The sequence below is a fragment of the Phaethon lepturus genome, unplaced genomic scaffold (genome assembly GCF_000687285.1).
Source record: "Phaethon lepturus isolate BGI_N335 unplaced genomic scaffold, ASM68728v1 scaffold15003, whole genome shotgun sequence".
Lineage (NCBI taxonomy): Eukaryota > Metazoa > Chordata > Aves > Phaethontiformes > Phaethontidae > Phaethon > Phaethon lepturus.
This window is the reverse complement of record NW_010529878.1, coordinates 82921-107405: the sequence shown is the minus strand read 5'-3', so window position 1 is coordinate 107405 and position 24485 is coordinate 82921. Positions and strand designations below refer to the sequence as shown.

The 24485-nt window shown below is 35.2% G+C and overlaps 1 protein-coding gene across 1 annotated transcript in view; it reads left to right on the top strand.

Moving 5' to 3' along the window:
* Window positions 1-17974, top strand: part of LOC104618477 (protocadherin-11 X-linked-like) — a 35419-nt gene extending 17445 nt beyond the window's left edge. The window contains exons 2-3 of the mRNA XM_010284081.1: window positions 8855-11341; window positions 17272-17974. Of these exons, the coding sequence (XP_010282383.1) occupies window positions 8855-11341; window positions 17272-17277 (2493 nt within the window). The 3' untranslated portion in view covers window positions 17278-17974. The remainder of the gene's footprint in view (window positions 1-8854; window positions 11342-17271) is intronic.
* Window positions 17975-24485: the final 6511 nt, after the last annotated feature.

Sequence of the window (24485 nt, the reverse complement as noted above, 5' to 3'; positions counted from 1 at the left end):
ATTGAATTAACCTCAGGAAAGAACTCTGAGTGGATCCAGACCTGGGATTTTCTCGTTTTAGGGATATAATTTATTAAATAGAAAGTCATGACGTTTATATGCTAGAACTTTCAATACACACAGATAGCATGAGATTTCTTTTCAAAATTGACTTTAGAGTCAAATTACTGCCTTACAGTAAGGAAATGTTTCTTCCTTTTTATCTTGCATTTGTTCTACTGATTCGGGTAAGTAGGAATCAGTAGCACTGGAGGAGGAAGACGATGACAAGTTGTCTTCCTGATAAATCCAGCACCAGAAAATACATTTTTGGGTTATCCCCTACATTCTCTGAGCAATGTGGTGAAAAGACTTTTATTTAATGCATTTTAGAATTCGGTGTCTCTGAAACTATTTTTAGTACTTACTGGCAGTCTCTACATCTCAGCAACTGTCTCTGATTTATTACTCTGAAATTGCAGTATTGTTTATTCCAATGTGTAGTGAAGTGGCATCTTGCACTTATGTATGTCATGTACTTTACAGTTTAATATGGTAGTTCCACTGTTACTTTATCTGAATAATGCAAAAGGATAAGTTTTCATTATTTAGAAAAGCATAGCTTCATTTCTTTCCAAAGCAAAAAAGATCCCGTGGTAGTTAAATGTCCCACACAAACTTTCTCTTCCTTTGAGTTTTACAAAACCGTGCAAAGAGTGGAAGTCTTGAGAAAGGCTTACTGTCATGTTCATTTCAGCAGTATTTGCAACAGGCCTACTATTCTTAAACCCTGTTTGTGAAGGCTGGGGAAGTCTGCTCAAAATGAAAGTAGTAAACTCTATATTATTGGCTTTTTTCTCATTCTGTTATATTTTTGCTCACACAGATTGTGAATTTTCTGCATTAAGACTGTATGTTTTTTTAATGTCAAAGTTCAGAATGCAGTCATAAATGCATATTTCACATTGCATGTGAAAGAATGTCCTTGTGATGTAAATCTAGAGAACGTTATCTTACTCGTTTATTCTCTTTGTGTTTTGGGATGCTACGGTCCCTGAAAAGGCCGGGCGGTGCGTGTGAGATACTCATGCCATTTAGATGAAAATTTTGTCAAGATTTTTTCCTGAAAATGCAAACCTAAAAGGAAGATACAATGGTTTTGCTCACAGCTGAACTTTAGTTTAAAAGGGCCTCAGATCAAATACGATAATCTTGCTGAATAACTTATTGGAAAAAGTACAGTATCAGAGGTTAGGATATGGATTTGTCTTAATGCAGATGCCATGTATTAAAGGAATCATGCACCTTTGAGGGTTTTGTGTGTGTATAGGAGGAAATGAGGTAATAACAATACATTAATTTAATGAACGTTGGTTTGCAAATACTTGTACTCATCTAACAAATCCTGACAAAAGTTTCTGGCTATTTTATTTCTGCTTTAGGGTAAAGGAATTTTCAGAAACATCTCAGTTGTTTCTATTTTCTTACATACAAGTGGCAGTCACTTTTAATCTCTTTCTGCCTGCAAGTAGTGATCTGGTTATAGAGCAGGTAGTGAATAGGAGGGCATTACAGGTTCACACTCTTCCAACACCCAGTCAGCATTCATCTGAGAGCTCTAAAACGTGCGATTAGGAGCCTAAGATACCTTGTTTTGCTGTCCATGCAAAATGAAGTTGTGATTTAGGAGATGTTCTGCACAGCAATACAGAACTGTTAGCTGTTACCTCCAAAAACAGAGTGATGTGTTAGAGAATTACATCACTAAACAATATACTCATTTATTTCTCTTTCTTAGAGGTACTTTGTTCTGTTCCCGTTGCTGTTCTCAACTAGGAAATTGAGCAAATATGTAACTGTCACATGTATATAATGCAAATACAAAAATTCACGTGTTGAATATATTGTTGCCTAATAAAAAACCTAATTTTTGTCTTCATTATATGTCTGTAGTGTCATTCCAAACAGAGAATATACTGAAGTACAAGTTGGGTATCTGGAGCTTTATCTAGCTGTGGAAACATGGGAATTCAGAGCGAAGCTCAAACATATTTAATACCTTAATCTGAACACTCTCAGGTGTGTTGAAAATGTAGTTTCCTGTTCAGTAGGATGTCTCTGAATATTTCTGAACTATAAGGAGGAGATTAAGAGGGAGGTTACTTCCCCAATTGCCTTACCTGCAGCTATGGACATTTCTTCTTTTGAGAAGAGTATCTCTAAATGAAAGAACTTTTGTTTATGGTGTAAAGATCTAAAATTTAGTTTAAAACATTGTCCTGCTTGCAGCCTGATTGGTAATTCAGAAGCGGCTGGGTCTTTCAAATGAACTACAAACCTTGGACAACAGACAAAGTGTCTCTGTACTTCAGTTTCCCATCTTTAGATAGTTGTACAACTGTTTATATAGCAGGAGTATTGTGAAGATAAATTCCTTAAAGTTTTGTGGTGCAGTTGTGTATTTTGCTGAAATATATATCTCTGCAGTACACTGTGCGAAACTATTCAAGTGACAGCCCAGTTCCTGCTGCCACTTTTTTGTAAGCAATTATCTTGGTAATTTTATATCATAAAGTTTCTGGATTTTGTTTTGGTTTGAGTTTTGGTTTCATTTTTTAAAAGTTGTAAGCCATGGTTCAAAAAAGAAGATTGATTGGGGGGGGAGGTGTGTGGAGAAAAAGGGGGGAAAAAAAAGTTGAAACAGCATTTCACAGACCCAAGGATATGGTATGGGAAGAGAATTACTCTTGAAACCTGTTGCGGAGTTGAAAACATTATTACGGCATGATTTCAGCAGAGGGCAGTTAAGTGAGTGTATTGCTACTTTACAGCTCTCCGTGTTCTCACCCTTGTAAAAGTAGTAGGTTAAAACATTAACACATTTTAGTACAGAGGTTCAGGCTTGCTTTAAGTGTAGACTGGAGGAATTAAGGAAGCAAAAATATTAATAAGTAAATATATTGCATATAGATATGCAGTATTCACATCTCTAATAGTTTCTACTTCATGAAGGTGAACATGATCTAACGAACATGTTCTGGGAATTGGATGCCAAGAATTGAGGAAGATGCGAAAATACTCCATTTTAGAAAAAATTATCTATCTATATCTAGCTGTCTTAGATAAAGTTGACAATGTTCTGAATATGATGAGATTGAAAGGAACTCTTTGCAGAAAGGAACAAATAATCTGAAAGGATTAAGGAGGCTCAAGTGATGATGTTAGAACCGTTGCAGTCTTTTTGCAGTAACATTAAATTCAGATTTCCAAGGAAGTAATTTTGTGTTTAGGCATACTTCCTAGCCTTTTTTCCTTCAGAAAATCAGTATTAAATGCATTGATTTTCTGGTTCTTCATTCCATATTATACTTTTTACTGTTCTTTTCCAGCATGGAACTGTTCATTATTATTCTTATGTTCTATTGACCCTGACTATAGCATTTTGCTTTGTCTGCTTCATAGGATGAGTGAAGTTTTCTGTGTGGTTGTATATATGGAGAGGAAATCTTTGACAGTGCTTTATATTTGTAGAAGCTCTTTTATAATTGGAGGTGGAAAAATAGAATGTTATTATATAGATATTACTAATAAATGATGTCCTTAACTTTTATGTAGGAATGGAGCTAATTAGGATTCTGAATGCACAGAATTCACTTCAGGTTCATGCATGATTGGAAGCTTCCAAGTCCTCCTTTTACTATGGATTTGAACCTGTAAGTTCAGTTTATTCAGAGCTGAGCTTTGGCTTGCTTCAAAGGAAACCAATGTGAAACTGTGTGAGACTAACAGAAAACTGTGAAATTAACAAAACTCATAGGAATCTTGACCTACAAATTAAAAGTCTGTAGCTGTATTGACAAAGAGTTAGTATTTGAAATATGTAAGCAACTTTGCATCTGCTGAGTTTTGCTTTATAATAAAACCTTCTTACCTTGTAATTTTATCTTTTGAGGTACTGTCACTCAGTTCATAAAGTAACTGGATTAATAACACGTATTTCAAGTAAATTTAGGTTGTAAGCCGTGCGATGTGGTGAGGGTGACTGCAGTCTTTAAGCAGGACAGCTGTCCAACAAATTTTAATCTTCTAGAATGCATGAACACATTAATTGCACACTGTGTAAGTAATAGAAGACAAGGGACCGTTATTAGAGCTACAACACTCACGATATTACAGACCTGAGTGTACTAACATGTGCCTCTTACAGAAATTTACATACATTATTGCCTATTGTGTAGAATATTTTCTGCTTAAGGCTTTAGCTTGGCTTTGGGAATTCACATTTTCACATTCAAAGTATCATCATGGAAAGAAAGATGCAACTTGAATTTTCAGCTCTTATTAAAAATGCTGTCCACTGTATAACTGTTGTCCAGTTTTCTGTGTTAGGAATTGAAATTGTGCTACTATACAGCTGTAGTGATATGCTAGGAAAGAGAATAGAGCAGTTCCATATGCCTTGTCAAAAACAGACAAGGAGACAGTGGCTGGGACCTATCTTGTAATTTTGTGGGAGACCTGCAAAGGTTTCCTGTGTTGCCATGTCTGAAATAACTAGCAATTAGGAAACAGATGCATTATCTTCTGGACTTTCTGGAAAGATTTTAGGGTCCTTTTGGACACAAGACTGAATTTCAGCCAAAGGTTTTATTATTAAGTAATAACTTTAATGAATTACTGAATTGCTTCCTAATGGAAGCTGATTTTTTTTTTAATTTATTTGTCTTAACATTGTGTTCATTTTATTTCTTAGTATTGCTGTATTTAGCCTGCTAGAATTTAGTCACTCTAAATCTGCTTATTTTAGGTTTTGGCCATAGTAAGATTTTTAGAAATAATTAAACTAGCTGATTTCAAGAGGATTGTTGACATGTAATTAATAGGTGTGCACTTCTGGCTTGTTGCCAATATCCATTGAGATGAGTTACCGGAGAACATTAGTAAAAGTTCATTATATGCATGTTGTCTAGGCCTTGACTTTTATTTAACATTCCGTTGAACAAAAGGCATACATCCTGTAATGTTTGTAATTGACAGTGCATGAAGATAAGTATTAATAAAATATATAGGTTGAAGTTGTAGACAGAAAACAGTGAGCTGTCTTTATTCCTGTGTCTTTCTCTAAATGTTCAGAATACTCTTCTTGAATGAAGATTAAGGATGGTGTTGAGTTACCATATACAATTATATAATTGTATACATATACAAATTATATAATTTGTAATGTTTTAAGAAATAATCACTAACAGAAAGTTGTAATTTCAGAGTACTATGTATCTCAAGCAGTCATTTTTATATGGTTATTTAGCACAACATTCTTTCTCTTCCCTATTTCTTTGAGAAATTACTACATTCTATCAACTCACTGGTCTGCAAGTGTAAGTTCATGAGATGTTTTGGACAAAACAGTCCATGCCACTGTTATCAGTATTAGCCAGAACCTGGTCTTTTTTCCCATGCCTCTTAACAATGAAGCCCATGTTACAATTTGTGGCCTGAAAGAACATTCATTACAATGTCCAGGTAGTCAATACCCCAAGGATTTAATAAAATACTGTGACAAGATACTGTGATACTGCAATATATATGTCTAGAGGCAAGTTATGTGTAGACTTTAGGTGCTTTTCGTCACATGCAGTCCTGTCCATAATACTGGAAGCTTTTCTAGCTTATCACTTCAAGTGTCTATGTGTCTTTTGTTTATGTATTTATTAATCTACCTAAATGTTACAATTTTTTAAAACCTCTCTAATTTTTTATTTACATGACAGCCCAAAACAGCTCCGAAAAGGACATTTGGATCCATTACAAACGATCAGGTAAATATACGATAGGGAGTGTTCAACAAGAATACCAATTTTATTATTTCAGAGACTACTGTGTGCATGAACCAACTGAAAAGGATGTTATGAAAATTGAATAAGGTAACAAGAGTTGCTTATTGCCCTGATAAAGAATCCTGTGATCAGGGCCAGAGCCTCTTAAAGCTAATCCTGTCTCTGAGATGGGCATAACCTTGTTTTGCCTCAAATAGCTGGGTTACATTGCTTAAACTGTCTTTTGAGTTTTAAAAAGTCAACCTTTTTTTTTATTTCTCACTGCGATCCCTCTGTAGTGAAGATGGTAGTATAGCAGGTATTTTTTTAAGTCAGTCATCTTAATGGCGAAAGGTACTATATAAATGTTAATTATCTGTTGCGCTTTTACTATGGACTCATATCCTTCCTAGTGTGAACGAAACCTTCAGATCACTGGGATAATGTGGTGACTGAGGTACAGTTCAGTCAAAATAACAATCTGACCCTAATGGAAATTTCCACTTCACTGAGGTTTTAATGATGATAGAGCCATTTACTTCAACATCAGGAAGAGAACCACAAGAATTTAATCCTGAAGGTTTTTCTTCATGTTTCTCTCAGGATTTTGCTCGTAGGGAGAGAATTAGATATTTATAATCTTAAAAATATGATTCCTGACTGTTTCATCTTTTTTTCAAGCGTTTATAATGGGAGAACTGTCTGTTCTTAGAAAATGCATTTGTTAAAATACAGCACAATGTCACACCTAACATCTCTTAAAGAACATGAAACAGGCTTCCTTGAATTAGGAGAAAGTACAATTTTATAGAATTCTTTTTTTGTTGTTGTTGTTTAAAAAGATGTATAAACCTGTAGCAAATAGCAAGAAATACTCTTGGATAATATTTTTCCATAGATAGTTTCTCAAATGTTAATTACTAACTTTGAAGAGAACTTTGCATTTCTTTTCTGTTTTTCCAGTAGTTGACTGCTAGTGATGGGGGTCTGAAGTTCTGTGTTTTATATTAAACTCATATGCGATAATGAAAGATATTTTCCTCATACTTGATAGTTAAAGAAAAGCAGAAATGGGTATGCATATGTATAGCTGCATGTATTCAAAGTCTATATAAAGTGTTTGTTGTAGTTGTGGGATCTAATGACAGAATAGTCAGTGCCCATCTGTCAACTTGTGTACAAATAAAAAAGTAAAAGATAGCTGACAGGTTTGTTTTTTGTTTTTCCCCTCTAGCTTCTGTTACTTTCTTTTCTGGAAGTCTATGTTAAAATATAGAATATATAATTCATCATTTCTCAGTAATTAAGAAATTTATTGTAAATAACTGCTAGCCAGATTGAAGATGAAGAAGCTCGCACTCCACCGCCTTGAGATCAGCAGAAAATTACCATTCTAAAATCTAACCTAATTGGTTAAAAATGTATATTTTGGTTTAGAAATTATTTGCAAGGCTTATATTTTCACATACCTTCTACTAAAGAAGCCAAAGCTGTATTTGTTTTATTGTTTCAAAATTTGTTCCATTTCACTTTAGACTGTCTCTAGTTGCAGCTTAATGTTGTCACAAATACTATGCAAGTGGCACAGTAATTTTTGAAATGTGGATGAATAGTTCTTTTCCATGAAATAAATCATTATTAATGTAGGATCAATTTCTGTCTTTGAGAAAGAAAATCAGTGAAAGCTTACAGAGAATCAGGCCTATAAATGTATTCACTTAATTGTGGGTAGCTAGATACAGGGAATATAAATCTTCTACAAGTAATGAGAAATAAGGAACTTTGACCTCTGGGAACATTTTCTTTCCCTTTGGTCTGAAGTGTCTTAGATCAGTTTAGAACACACACATGGGTAAAGGTGCACAATAAACAGAGGCTGAACACAGTAGTTCATTGTTACAAGTATGACGCATAAAAAGAAAATCCTAATTAGTCAGCATCTTCATTGATGCCTTCTTTTTTTGGTCATCCTATACATTCGACTTTAGTGATCTGTGTTCTAGCTTTGCCCTTATGGAAGTAAACTGCCTTTACATCCTTTCTTCTTCTGAAGAGTGAGAGATATGAGAAAAGGATAATTGTGATATTCTTAATCCCTGCTTGTCTGAAGAGATGGCAGAAGAGAGAATCTAGTTCTAGATTCCAATCTTTATTTTAGCAGATTAATTAGTCAACACTACTGTTTTAAAAGAAGCTATGTTTGTGCAATATATGTAGCATTTCTTCACAATTCCAGGGGTGTTAGGTGTTCAACAACCCCATGAAAAAATTAATTCCTTTCAAATTGATCTCTCAGTTTTTTTGTGGTATTTTTTGAAATGAAAATGGATCTTCTTTTCTCACTGGCATTGTAACTTTCACTACAAATATAAAATATATAGTGATGAAGAAAGGAATAGTTTTAATGAGTTTTTAAATATATTTCTAATAAACTGTTACAACTTCATTTTGTCTGTAGCATCCATCAAATGCCTGTAGTACACCCCTTTTCAATGATGGTGTTGGTTATGCTTATGTTTTCAAATCATGCCCAGAGTTGTTCCATGAGCAGAGAAACTTTCAAAAAAGTTTCAAGCAAAAAAGAATCTTCCTTGTTTTCCTCGAAACTGAATACTGGTTTAGGTCTTCTGGTGTATGCATACTGTCTTGCCATTGGATGTGGCTGAACTTTGGCTTCATTCCTCTTTTCCACACTTACTCATATAATAGAGAAAGCAAATTACATCTGTCCAGGAATTAATAACTTTTCTTTATAAATAGAGAAAGTGGTTAAAAGACCAAAACACACCACCACCCCCTCCAAGCCCCCCTGCCTTTTTTTTTTTTTTTCCTAAGGTACTCGTTTCTTCCCATGTTTGCTCTGAAGCTTTCTTAGGGCCCCAGAGCTTAAAGCAAAATCAGGTATTGCAAAATAAAGGTAAATATATAAATGTATGTTCCTGTATACAGTGTATATATAAAAAATATATATAATCCATGACAATTTCAGAAAGATAATGAGATGTTTCTCTATTTAAATACACTGTCATGCTCAAGTATGTTCTTTCTGTGTCTTGTAGGGTCAAAATGTATTTGGTCTTGATATAATTGAGACACCTGAGGGAGATAAGTGGCCTCAACTGATTGTCCAACAGATCCTGGATAGGGAGCAGAAAGATACCTATGTGATGAAAATTAAAGTTGAAGATGGTGGAAGCCCTCCAAGATCTAGCACTGCCATCCTGCAAGTCACAGTGACTGATGTGAACGATAATCGCCCAGTCTTCAAAGAGAACGACATTGAAGTTAGTGTTCCAGAAAATGCTCCAGTGGGCACCTCTGTTTCTCAGCTCCACGCCACTGATGCAGACCTGGGCTCAAATGCACAAATCCACTTCTATTTTAGCAATCAGATCTCTAGTTTGGCCAAAAGGTTGTTTGCCATTGATAACACCACTGGCCTCATCACTATAAGAGAACCACTGGACAGGGAAGAATCTCCTGTACACAAATTAACTGTTTTGGCAAGTGATGGCAGTTCAACTCCATCAAGAGCAACAGTGACTATTAATGTCACAGATATTAATGACAATGTCCCATCAATAGACACAAGATACATCATCAATCCAGTGAATGGGACAGTGCTTTTGTCTGAGAAGGCTCCCCTTAATACAAAAATTGCATTGATAACTGTAATGGACAAAGATGCTGATCTGAATGGAAAAGTTACTTGTTTTACAGACCATGATGTCCCTTTTAGGCTAAAGCCAGTGTTTGATAATCAGTTTCTCCTGGAGACAGCCACATTTCTAGATTATGAAGCCACACGGGAATACGCCATTAAAATAGTGGCTTCAGATTCAGGGAAACCTCCCCTAAACCAGTCTGCAATGCTCCTGATCAAAATTAAAGATGAAAATGACAATGCCCCAGTTTTTACACAGCCTATCATAGGTCTTTCCATCCCTGAAAACAATGCTCCGGGTACTCAGCTAACCAAGATAAGTGCTACGGATGCTGACAGTGGGCGCAATGCTGAGATCAGCTATATCCTGGGTTCTGATGCACCCCCTATTTTCAACCTTGACCGCCGTACAGGCATTCTGACAGCAGTGAGAAAGCTGGACAGAGAAAAGCAAGACAGGTATTCCTTCACTGTGCTGGCTAAGGATAATGGGATGCCACCCTTGCAGACCAATGCTACCGTGACAGTGTCGGTCCTGGACCAGAACGATAACAGCCCTGCTTTCACACATAATGAATATAATTTCTATGTGCCAGAAAACTTACCCATGTATGGCACAGTGGGGCTTATCACAGTTACAGATGCTGACTCTGGAGAGAATGCTGCGGTCACTCTCTCTATATTAAATGGTAGAGATAATTTCATTATAGACCCGCTTACTGGTGTAATAAGACCTAATATTACCTTTGATAGGGAACACCAAGGGTCATATACTTTCCAGGTGAAAGCTGTGGATGGAGGAAGACTGCAGCGTTCCTCAACTGCCAAAGTGACCATCAATGTTGTTGATGTAAATGACAACAGGCCTGTTTTTGTTATTCCTTCATCTAATTATTCGTATGAGTTGGTTCCAACATCAGCCAGTCCAGGGTCTGTAGTTACTAAAGTCTTTGCAGTTGATAATGACACAGGAATGAATGCAGAGCTCCGCTATAGCATCATAGGTGGGAACTCAAGGGGCTTGTTTACAATTGACCAATTAACAGGCAATATTACTTTGAAAGAGAAGGTAATTACGTCAGATCATGGTTTGCACAGACTGGTGATAAAAGTCAATGACCTAGGACAGCCGGAGTCCCTTTATACCATAGCTCTTGTGCATTTGTTTGTGAATGAGACAGTCACCAACAGTTCCTACGTACAAGAGCTAGTGCGCAGGAATATGGAAACTCCAGTTGGACAGAATGTTGGGGATGGTGAGATAACCCCACAAACCAATGATTATGTCAAGATCATCATTGCCATTATTGCAGGCACTATGACAGTTATTCTGGTAATTTTTGTTACTGCTTTAGTACGGTGCCGCCAGACACCTAGGCACAAGGTTGTCCAAAAAAACAAGCAGAGTGGTGAATGGGTTTCCCCAAACCAAGAGAATAGGCAGATCAAGAAAAAGAAGAAGAAGAAGAAGCGCTCTCCAAAAAGTCTCCTCCTCAACTTTGTGACTATTGAAGAATCTAAGCCTGATGATCCTGGCCATGAGCACATAAATGGCACTTTAGACATTCCTGTAGAGCTAGAAGAACAGACTATGGGAAAATATAACTGGGCCACCACACCAACCACATTTAAGCCCGATAGCCCAGACTTAGCAAAGCACTACAAGTCTGCTTCTCCGCAGCCTACCTTTCAAATTAAACCTGAGACTCCTGTACCCCCCAAGAAGCACCACGTCATTCAGGAACTGCCTCTAGATAACACCTTTGTGGTGGGCTGTGACTCGCTCTCCAAATGCTCATCAAGCAGCTCGGACCCTTACAGTGTTTCTGAATGCAGCTGTCAAGGAGGCTTCAAGACCCCAGGCCCCATACACACCAGACAGGTAATGGAAATTTTAAGGTGCTCTCTTTCTCCTTCCCTTCTTACTTTGCCATTCTCATAACTCTAGCTCTAAGCACTGTAGAATACCTTTTTCTGCAAGGATTAAAATTTTGGAAGGTCATGTTTGATCGAGGCATTGAAAAGTACACAATTTGAGATTCATCAGCGTTAAGGGAGAAAATGAAAATAACGTGACTGTTGGCTGTAAGGAAATTGAATTCTTGCATTGGCGGGTGTTGCTGACTGCAGATGGCAGTATGGCACTTCCCGCTTCACCGCGGTACCTGCTGTGGCTCTGTAAGGCAGGGAGGGGTTATGGTACGGTCCTCTGTAGTATCGTATGCTCAAGAATTGAAGTAATCTGGGCCAGGTGGAAAGCAATAAAGCTTTACAGGATCTGATGAGTGGTTCTTAATATTAATGGAGTCTGGAATTGCAACCTTCATTTGGGCATAGCTTTACATCCAGGTCTCTCAAAAGCAGGCAAGGATTTCCCTCTGAGTTTCAGTGCCATTTTCAGACTAGAACCATACCAGACTACTTAAATCTGGTGGAATGACACAGTCAACAGGCAAAGTTAGGGAAAAATTACAAGCATTAGTATAATTGCTCTCACATATTTGCTGCTGTGCCTGATAAACCTTCGCTTCTCAGAAATTCAGCACAGCAAAGGAAATGTCTAAAGAATCCTCAGCTTAAAATTAAAAATAAAACGAGAGCCAAAGTATCTTTTATTCTTCAAGACCCTACAGAATTCTTTCTGGAATTCACTGGAATTCAAATTCACTGGAAATTGAATCTAATGTCTATCCATATTCTGGAAAATTTCATTAATAATAAGGCTTTGATGATTGTTTACTTCTCTTTCTTCACAAATACGACAAAGTTTGCAATGAAAATAGTTTTCTAGTTAAGCTTTAAGTGGTCAAGGAAACAATCATTAAAGAAACAAATATTTCAGCAGAGTTTATTATATTATTGATACTATATTTCTTATTATATTCAATAAATAATATAATATATTGCTCAGGAACAGATCCTCAGCATGAGTAAGTCTGTTAGACTTTTTGCTCCAGCTGAGGTTTTGAATTTTTTCTGTGGACTTTGTTTTATTACCACTATGGTGATAACAAAATGTGCCTAAAAGAAGCTCCTCATTCAAAGTAGTCATCATATTTTTGAAAATTGCAGTATGGGTTGTTTGTTTTATTCTGTTTTATTCCCCTTACCAACACAAATCTGTGCGGTAGTCCATATCACTGCACTTTATAATATAAACTTCCATCTTTTTCTGAGATGCATTAACAGAAAACATTCAAGGGAAAAAAAAGAATTTATTATTTCTAAGACATGACAATAAAGAAAATTATATAACTTTTTGAGAGTTGAGTATTTTCTACTAAGGATATTTCAATGTGTTAATTTAAATTACACATTAGAAAAGCTTCTTGCTAATTTGTTCATCTGTTTGAACTCTCATAACTCTGAGGAGGGTGGTGCTGTTTTCAGCATTTCTGTAGGCCTGATCTAAGTGATTTTTCAATTGAGGTCTGCTACAGTTCCTCTGAGCTGAAAAGGTTCTTCCATTGTCTGCTCAAATACATGTTGTCATGCAGTAATGCTGCTAACAAAGAAAGCAAACTCATGACTCTCTAGGTTTTTACTAACATAGTTCTTCCATCAGAAGGGGCTTTTAAAATAGAGTGAAAAGCAGTTCTGTTCTGCAAAAGTTGGTTGGGGAAAAGAGCATTTGCTTTTACCTGTACCTTAAAGGTCAATGACAGGTGCTAATTGTTTGGGAGAGCAGAATAGAACTGTTTTTCTTTTTTTTTTCCTTTTTTTTTCTTTTTTTTTTTTTAAATACTTGTTACCTGATATTAGTTTACCTTCCTGTAGTTGTACCTGAAATCAGTATGATGCACTGAGTATATCAAAAAGAGATGAATGTTACCATTTGCACTGATTTTGTTAACTCTACAGTTATCCTTCTTTTAGGTTTATTTTTCTCTATGAAAGTGATCACATTGGAGAAAGTATAACTACTCACTGTCAATGGCGTTTTACACTAATTTGAAAACAACATTTACCTTTAAACATGTGAATTCACATTTGTATTACTTATGTAAATAAAATACAAATAATTTCATAAATGCATTTATTTACATAAATTGGTCAAGAAAGATCATTAGAGTTAAGTCTTTTGGACCATGATCACACAGGCAGAATCGTATTTAATGCTAAGTAAAAACAAGCAAAGCATTTCTTAAACATTAACAGATCTTTTAAAAGTTAGTCTTAATCCTATACTGGTTTTGTATATTCTAGTCTGTATAGTTTTATCTCCTGTGGGGCTCTAGAAGTTGGCTCAGGACAGACTAACTTAGAGTTGTCGCTGTTAGATGGTGAAGAAACCAAAATAAGCTGCTGCCACAGTGCTGCAGATGTCATGCTGTCCCACCATCCTCCAGCCTTGGAGACTAACGGGATATTTGTGGTTAATGATGCATTTATGTTGTGCACTCTCTGAATTTTCCGAAAACTGTAAGACAGCCTGGAGCATTGAAGGGTAATAAGTTCAGCTAAAAAGGGATTTCTGCTAGTTTGAAACATGAAAATAATGCCTAATGTGAGAAAAAATATTTTATCACTAAAAATTACTGTAATGCATCCCTTTTACAAGCCAAAAGCACTCTGAATGAGACTAAAGAAGATCACATTCACTATGGAGATATCTCTTCGGTTTCTAATGGGTGCTGATATAAATAGGCTGCACATCTCACTGTTCTTAGTTTTGTCCATGCAAGACTGTCTACTCAGATATTTGAAATAATAGTCAAAGCTAAAAATACATGTTTTCCTTGGAAGCTCTAAATTCTATGTATGTCTGAGTGATATTGATTCAGGTCTTTAATGAACGGAAATTGTCTTTGCTTTACTGCTAATTTTGTCCAAGTGATCTATAAAATGACTGAAAGTCATTCTAACAGTTGTACTCAAAAAGCATGCAAGAGAAGATTGGAAGGTTTTTCTACTGTAAAACCAAAATATCTCTTCAGTGGTCATGTGGGCAAATAACAGCAATGCAACAGCAGAAATTTTTCTGGAGAAGAAATCAGAGGCTTCTGAAGCAGCTGAGGACACATTGAATCATGAACTACAGGAAGTTGAAGAGGGGAAAAGTATGGTCATAATGTGATCTCCCGTAAGAGAGAGATGATGCTTCTGTTGTACGTGAGAAAGGGCAAAGGAGAGAGATATTATTTTGAAGTTACACAGTAGGAATTAATAAATACTGGTGACAGTAGAGCTTCAGAACAGCATGCTTTCTTTTGGGATGTAGTAGAGATAATCCTTTTAAAGAAGTTTTACCAAGTGATAAATTGTGAAGGGGCTTCTTATTCCTAATAAGAATTTTCAAACTAGTATATCTGGAGGCTAATAAAATCAAACTGACTTTCAGCGTCATCAGATTTTTGTTGTTTTGGCAGTTATGGGCCTCGTAGAAAGATGCATTTCTTTGGTAGAAGAACATACAGCACCTTTGAAGTTTATCTGTCTGCAAAATTCGTATAAGCTCAATTGCTTTTGACATTTACCTTAGTGAGTGCAGAGTGAGAGTAGACTATGTGAAGTATTCCATACTGACACAAATCTTCTAATTCTTTTTTGCACTTCTGTTGGAACGATGAAAAGAAAGGAGAGGTTCTTCCAAGTCTAGTCTTCATATAGTATGTACCACAATTTTAAAATCTGAAATCTTTACTCAAGTACTTTAAACAACATTCAGACAATTCAAATGCCTGTCTTTGTATCAAACTGTCTATTCAAAACATGCATAATTATAGAGTACAATGTTATCTCTCGTAGCTTGGTTCAAAGAAGCTACTACCAGAAAGGTTTGTTAGAACTTCCCATGCATCCTCCTCCTTGTCCCCTTCTTTTAATTAATGCTACTTGAGAAATTCTTGTTTTCGTTTGAAAATAGTATAATCCATACTATAAGAATGGTAGATATCTTTGAGAATAAACACTTAGTCAGTCAGGAAGGCTCATGTGACCTTTTGTATTGTCATTTTAAACTTAAGAACAAGTTTTATCTGACTTAGTGAAGAAGTATGAGTGTTCATGAAAGCAGCACTGGAGGACTTGGTTCAGTTTCAGTCCACCTCTTCCACTGATAGAGCTGGAAGGTGCAATCATGCTCTGGATCTACGATTACATACTTTTTGGTGGTTCTCCCTGCCTCTCAGTGGACTCTGGTCTGTATATTAATGTAGCACCACTGCTGGTACACTACACCATCTTTGGGAAGTTGTTGGGGGAGAGAACAGGTGTGCAGATTGATTTTTCTCATATTTACTAATGCACATCTTTGTTAGTTGGTTTTAGTTGCCAGGATTATATTATCTGTGAACATATCCATACTTCTGAATAGAAATTTCAGATGATGGTGGTGTCTGCTGAACTTGTTTATCGGAAACTGACTGGAGATAGACATTTTATTCCTTGTAGAAATCTGAGTGGGAAGTAGAGCTCATTTAAAATCCATTGCCTTTTTGGACCCCTACTGTCTCAGTAGTGACTGCATCTCAGTAGTGACTGCTTAGACCTGCTTACAGTTATGGTATATTTAGTTTTCTGATTCTAATTTGAAATGTGATGAAATGTTATAGCTTCCTACTCACTATGAGAACAGTGTGCTTAGGATGTGAATTGAAAGGATATTGCACTGTTCCTGAAACTTTCAGGAACAAAACTTCCTGAGCTCTGCAAACTCACCTTATACGTAAATCTTTAGTTGCAGGATTTATTGTTTTGTCTAATAACAGTAAGACTTGTGAGTTTAATCTAGTATACTGCAATCATCAGTACACAGGATGATGATGTACTGATCATCAGTATGCCTCTGGTATGTAAAAGGGTATAGAGATAACACTGGTACTTTGCATTGACAGACAGAGAGTAAATGACAAAGACGACTTTCATCTAAATATCAGCTAAATAGCTGTTGGTATAAGCACTTCCTAAAAGCCATTTCAAAATTGATTACTATGATTTTAAATATTCTTGTTATTTTTCACTTTATTTTTTGGCTGCTAATTTTGCTTGTAGTTCTGATCTGCTGCCATATATCACAGAATCACAGAATTAAGTGCATTTTGCCTTCATTTTTCAGTGGGATAACTGAAAAGTTTACTCTTTTCTCCGTGTGATCCAACTTCGTTTTTTTAAATGACCTGTAACTATAAAGCATTGACAATAATGAAGTCTCATTTAACTGTGGTTTAATTTTCACACTTCTTTCTTTTCCTATTTTCTCCTAGAAGGTATTGCACTCAATAATCTGCAGTTGATAGCAATTTCCTGACCAGTGAGTGGCTAGTGTCTTGGTGACTGTGGTATTGATAGTGCTTTCTTTCCTGTGAAATAATTTATCTGAATGGCTTAATTTATGTGAGTTTTTAGGACACTAACTCTATTGATGATAAATATAGATTAACAGTGCAAAATAACTCTTCAAATAAAAATATTTTATTAGAAATTATGTTCTTGATGGAAGCCCGCTAAAACCCTGTAGAACATGTTCTAGGTGGTAGGGTAGTATCCTGATAGCTATCATCTTGCAAAAGTGCTTGGGGCTTTGAGCTGATAAAGCAAACCTAGAATTACATGTATAGAAGCCACTTACGGGCTCCTTCTGTTTCAGCATTTTTGCTATGTGTATATAGATGTGTGCAGATCTTTGCTTGTGTGTAGAAACCTGAAAACACACACACATCAAAAATGGTTGGTTGCTTAGAATTGCAATAGTCCGGTACTTCTCAAACCATACAGTGACAGAGGTGGTAGAAATTTGGAAACAAGCTTTACAATATATGGGGAAAATTATGCAGGAAAGGGCTTTTCTCATGCTGTTTCTCTGTTTGCCAGCTCTGAACGTCATCGCATCTGATGTTATATACTGAAGTCGTACGTGTACACAATGATGTTAAGCCAGCAAACATGAAAACAAGGAAACAGCACGAGAAAGCCCTTTGTCCTGTCTCTGATTGCCGAAGAAATTTATCGCCTGATCTCCAGAGGGGTTTGGAAGTGACGATGAACTGTTCAAGCTGCCCTACTGCAAGGTATCAAGGGCAAGAATTTTTTAAAAAGAAAAGACAAAGAAATTTTAGTACATTGTGCTATAGTGTTCTATAACATAGTTTTGCTAAGAAAAAAGTAGTGTGACCCATCCTTCTTCACAGTTGGCGATTATGGTAACTCTATTTTGCTTGTCATCATCTTCTTGTCTCAGACTTTTTCCTTATTTATTTTAGTTGAAACAATTAAGAATTTTGTTTCTATAAATATATTAAAAGGGAGCAATAAATTTTATTCATACATTAAAAAGAGAATGTAAAGTTCTTTATACTCCCTGCATTTAAAGGAAAAACAAATTAATTTTTGTCACTTGTAGCACCATTATACATGTTAAGAATTAAGTGTTATTTATATCTATTCCATAATATTTTTAATGATGTTATTGCTGCTATGGATCATAAATAGAATTGATCAAATCACTGCTTTCTCATTTTATAGGCACAATAGTAGTAGTGGAAAATTAGTACTTCCTTCTTTCTTATCCACAACACTTTGTAATAAATGATCACCTCTTAAATAACTGGAAAGTGTTCACTTAACTTTTAAAAATAAAATTTAATTTGCATTTTGCTTGCTGAGATCTAGGTAATGTCTGTGTAACAGGTGCCATACATTTAACCTTTTGAAGTACTTTTATTTAAAAAAAAAATAGTAGTCATAAATCCAGTGGCTTGCTTTTCAGTGTGATAAAATAGGAAATAGCATACATACTTTTTTCACTGTTAGCCAGCACATGGGGAAAAAAAGGCCTACTTCTGTTTTTTTTCCCAAATTATTTCTCTACATAGTTAACTTTTTAAAAAAAATTAAATTTTTTACATTACAATTTGTTATTTAGCACGGGTTGCTTAAAAAAATTGACTATCATAGCTTCATTTGCAGGTTGTTTGCAAGTTCTTGTATATTGCCTCACATTTCAAGAAGTAGTGCTTAATATGTATCATCTAAAATATTAGAATTTCATATGCAATGCAAAATCTCTTAGGAAGCAAAGGAGTATAAAGAACCCTGTTTTCTGCACTTATATGGAGACATGTAATATTAGTTTGCTAGAATAAAATGAAATACAGACACTGCTTTTAACTGGGTTGTATACAGTATATATAACTTTCTTTTAAAGAAAAAATTATTAATGGTTCATGAATTAGACTACAACATGGAATTCTTACACATTACTGTATGTTTGATGTAAAGGTATTTATAGGCTTGTACTTAATATTCACGTTGCCTCAGTTCTTGGACTGCAGAATGTCTACCATGACTGTTGCCTATAGTTTCCTCCACATTTGCTGTGTGGCTCTTTTAAAAATGTGTATTTGGCTATTTGGTCTGTAAAATAAATTCTATTAATAATTAAGTATGTATTGTAATTTAGCATATTGTATTGCATAATTATAGCTATGACTGTTACAGAAATTTTTTCATTTCTAATAACGAAATAATTTTCTTGGGAAGAAGTTAATGTGTCTGTAAGACAGTTTTGCTATTCCTATTTATCATACCCTTGCAGCATTTATGCTTCAAACTAAAACACCACCACTTGCAGTGGTTAGACATACAGTAATGCTATTTACTGACTCAATGCCATGATTCAGCCAGTTGCTTTGGGTTGAAAGTTCATTCCTGACATAATAAGGAATTTATTCAAGAAGTATTGTTTAGTGTAACAAAGATTGGTCCTGCCTGTTGCTGTTACAATTTTTCGCCTAAATGCTTCGTAGGTGGGTGATGGGAAGCATTCAAAGATACTTGTTAAAGAGTAATAACCCTTTGGCCCAGCAGAGTTGTTTGTCAGGAAGGTGGTAGGATTTCAGAGACTTTCAGATTCTGTTTTTTCTTTGTTTTTTTGGATCTTTGGATTTCTGTTCTTCTGATGATTAGGTTGGATTTCCTTGATGAGAAAACTCATATACATAAAATTAATGTTTGATTAAGAAAAGCACCATACAATTTGAATGCTTACATTGAAACTTTTTTTTTTTTTAATTGAGTGATAGTTGAGACACTGGACTAGGTTAATCAAATCTATCCTAACTTCAAGCATGTAACTTAGTCATCTCAAGGGCATGTGTAGTTGCCCTCAGTTTTTCCTCTGGTAGTGAAAAGGCATAGATATACTATAGCAGTTTATTTTGATTTTGGGACTGCATGCCCTCTAGAAAGTGCCTACTTTCTTACACTGAGTATGAAGAGAACCTTTGCTAAGTACCTTTGTAATTTAAATGTACCAGTTATGTGCTTGCAGAGAAGAATATTTTTCATGAGATTCCTAAGTCTTTTGCTTTTAACCTAGCTGAAGGTTTACCTTCTTCCTAGTATTTCACTGCTCATATCATCCTAGTCTACCAATAAATAGTTTTAGAAAAATCTAGGATGATTTCAAATTTTAAGAAGTTACATGTATGAAATAAAAGGTATGTCAAGTGATTGGCTTATTCGTCCAAATCAGTAATCTCTCTCTTCTAGTTCTCTCGTGGGTCAGCATAGCCAAATACAATAACACTGCAAATGCACTAAGGGAAGAGCCAGAAACCTCTTTAGTGGTTCAGTTTCATATGTTTCCTTTGTTTCGATTGCTGTTTTCTTATTTTTTAAAAAGTGATACTTAGATGCAATTCTTTCATTGACTGGCATAAGACATATTCAGAGAGCTCATTTCCTTCTGATGGCTAAGTAGGTTCTTGAAAGTCTCATGAAAGCCTAATGTGTACTGATCAAATGTGAATGTGTGCCGAATATCAATTTCTACACTTCTCAATGATGTGGAGGAATGGAAGCCAGTCAAAAAAATATATATTTAGGGTTTTTTTTAATAATTGTTAACATCCTGATTGAAAGATAGTTGTATGTGTGTCAAACACAACTCTGTTTCTCAAACGTTTTTATTGACAGAAATACTATTTTCTGTCTGCATAAAAATCAGAGTAAATTAAGAGAAAAAAAAACCACAGAGTTGATGAAATGCTGCTTTTGAAATTGAAAACTCATTATATTTTCTTTGGCATTTCAATCATACTTTCTAAATTATTTTATTGTACTTTAGACTGTAATTATTATTAGTCACCATCACCTCAGTAAACTTCTCAAGAGATTCATCCTTTCATCTGGTGCACATTGCCACCCCTGTCACCAGTGCAGACAGATCTGTATCTATAGATAAAGTCCTAGAGTTTGGTTTTGGTTAGTTACAGTGTGATGTGTGGCTCAGCAAACAGAGTAGTTCTTTGTTTGTTGCCAGTTTTGCAGAGTAAATTAATCGCATCACTGCTTTTAGCCCTACAATGCCAGCAGCCAAAGATGGCTCTCAGATTTGCTGTTCTGCATCCCGTGTCCTATTGTCAATGCCTGGATTTCATACAGATGTGTGTCTACCAAAGCTCAATGCCACTTGATCTCAAACATGCCCTGATATCAAGTGAGTCACTCCAAGGAAAAGCTATGACATGCAACCTGCAGTTTGTATGAAAGCTGCCTATAGTATCAGAAAATATATTGGACTTTAATTTGAGTAGAGGACTGCTGAAGTGCAGTAGGGCGCTGTCAGGAACAAAGCTGTTTTGTGATGTAAATAGAATTATTTTTTTAACATAAACTGTAATGCTGCTGGGTTTTTTTGTTACGCATTTTCAGTGATTTCACATTTTACCATAAAACATATATTTATGGTGTAACCTGGTCTTAAATATTATTTGTAAAATCTTTTTTAACAAATATTTTAATATATATTTTTGCTTTCATATTGAATTACCAAGCACTGTTCCTTTTTATGTCTTATTTATCTATTTCTAAAATAAATTTTGTTTGAAGATTATATTTGTATACATTCTGGAGAAGCACTGTTTTTAAATACACCTCTGGACTGTTTGCGTAGTGCATGTACACCATCAAATCTATACATATAATGATATTTTTTACAGTGATTAGGAACTATAATTATTGAAATAACTTTACCATAAATAAAGTATCATAAAGTTACTAGTTATCTATCTAAAGAAATATGCTTCTTTCAAAACTCATACTCCTTAGCAGTACATTTCTTTTTGTCTACATTTTCTTCGAAGAAATCTGGTCTAAGCAGAAATTCCAAGAGTTGTATATCTTCTAACAATGTTTGAGAGCACGTGTGAGCTTTTATAACACAGTGTTTAGAGCTAGAGAGAGAGATAGTGCTTATATATATCTGTGTTATGTATTTTGTGTGCATGTGTATATAAAGAAAGAGCATAAGGGTGTATATATGCATTTATCATGTATTCAGTTAGAAAAGTTTATAGGCAGTATATGTTACATAGACTATAACTGTAGATACGTGCTCATCTCAGTACCTAATATATCTGCTACAAATCATATAATCATTTAGGTTGGAAAGGACCTTTAAAATCGAGTCCAACCATTAACCTAGCACTGCCAAGTTCACCACTAAACCATGTCCCTGACAGATAGCCAAGTACTAAGGTTTTTACCACATTATTTTGAGATCTGGTCTTCCTTTCTGAGAGTGTACTGGGTTCTCACTATGTTAGAAAGTGACCCGTGATAACTTGGAGGTTAAGATACAATATGATAAGTACGGTTTTGAATTTCAGTTTTTTCTTTCACTGTTTCACTTTTATTCATTCCAGTACTGTCTCCCCCTATATATAGACTTGTTCTCTTAAATCTTGCCACTGAAAATGTCATGAAAATGACATTTCTGTATTTCCTCCAAATTGTGAGCCTCTGCTTATTTCATAAATAGACACATGTAGATCAAATTCAGTTATTTATATTCATACAGATGAATATTAAGTAAGTGTGTTATCAGGATTTTTTCAGGGATACTACTGACTTTCTGCAATCTTTTAAATAGCTTTTATCCATTTGTATTTAGTATGTTTTTTGTTTTTACGGGAGGTGTCCATTAAAGCTCAAATAACTTATTTCCAATAAAACCTGAATGATGGTATCAAAGATGTGCAGTTTGATTTTCCCATCACTGAATTGCAGCTAAGAGTTATGAGCTGAATTCCAGACTATTTTCTCAGCATAGTGTTAATCCTTTCTCTGCTTAGAGATGATGTCCATGGCTGTCAGATGGATGAACTGCCCTCTGCTTATGTTCTCTGTTTCCTTCTGGTCTGTCATGTTTGTCTTTGTTCTTGATATGACCAGCAGAGTCTGACACAGCATTTGAATCTAAGACCTTTCCTCAAAAGAATTTCCTCTTCCTTATTGTCTAGGCAGTACAAAAACTTCCCTTTTATCCGTGTGCATCAATAGCAAACAAGTTGCAAGCATATAGACTCACTGACACTAATATGGATCTGAAAGACTCCAGCCATAGCCTTCCCCCCCCCCAATACTTTTCCTAGATCCCTATCTAAACCATCGATGGGGCTTATTCTCTCTTTCTCTCTCTCTTTCTCTTCACACCCTCTCCCTCCAGCCTTTCCTCTTCTATTAAAAAGAAAACAACATGGGACAAATTCTGGTCTTAGACACTAGTGCACCAGTGTTTCAGATAAGCAAATGACCCATTGACAGAAGTATTTCAAACAGGTGAATGCAATTTGGAACCTCTTTTCCTTTGAACTTGTGGAGTATTTGAGTAATTGGAAATATTCAGGAAAACACATGCCTTCCATGACTCAGACATACTCTATGGGGAAATAAAAAACCCTCATATTCTAACCAGATAGCATCACAAGCTCTTTAACTGTTATTTTGTATTAAATGAGGTTCAAATATTTTATATTTTAAAATATAAATTAATTACAATTAAATACAAAGTGACATGTAAATATTTTCTGGCAGAAGTGGAACCTATAAAATAGCTTTTTATAAAATAGAGTAAATCTGTGTATTTCATTAATTTTGGAGAATTACGTTATGTCATTGTATGGTATACCAAAAATTTCCATCTATTTGGGACCATGCTGTTGGTGGAATTGTACTAGAAGACCTGACTTGAAGAGGACATTTTGGCTTACATACATGTGGAGTGGTTGCTTTTATTTTTGGAGGAGGGGTGAACACTGAAATTATATTTTCAAATCGGTTTGTTGATAGGTGATTTGTATGATATTAATTGTTAAGATAAGAGAAAGCATCCTAAAGTATATGAAAGGAACTAATAGAGTACAATAGTAATATTCATTCTTGCCCCCCAGTTAAATGAAAAATACCTGTGCCTCAGCTATTTAGTGTGGTGTATATTTTCTGATTATCTGTAAACCAAAGTTGCCAGAGTCTGTATAGACAAGGTCATGATCATGTGCAGGACCTAGGTGGTATTAGGATAACAAGGGATGAAAGAAAAGAAAGATCATCAAAATCTGAAGTGCCATATCCGGGTTCTTTGCAGATGTAGTTTTGAGTCACGTTTTGACACATCATGACATACTTTCTTAATTGGATCAGTATGGATTTATTATTATGGATAAAAGTAGCAGAATGTTGCCTCATAACATTGAATGTATGGGAACACATGGATATGTGTTCATATCTAAGTTGAAAACTCTGATTGGTGTCAAGTTTATCGTGATTGTAAGGTAAAATGTCTTAATTGTATTTTTGAATGATTTTTAGTGATCGCTGGAAATTCTGTTTCCTCCCTTTGCAAACTAATGCATTTTGAATGGAAGTGAAAAAGAAGGGCAACTTAGACTTAAGAAGTATATGGTACAGTTTTCTTTGCTATTTTAACTGGATGAAAATATTTAAATTCTTGATGATGGTACAAAAAGTTTATGATATGATTTACCTTTTTTCCATTTTTAAACTTACCTGAGGTAAAACTATAGTTCTTCTAAACCAATAAACTGTGTTCTAGGTTTGTTGCATTTCATTTCTTGAAATATATTAAAAAAAAAAAAAGCAGGTACTTTTGCTTGCAAGTACCCTGTTATTGTAACTACATAAACATATAGGTATACATATTTAGAATTATACACTACAAAAGCGTAAGCATTTTCTGCCTCGTATCTTCTGTTTTCAAAAGCATCTGATTTTGGGGGGTTAAC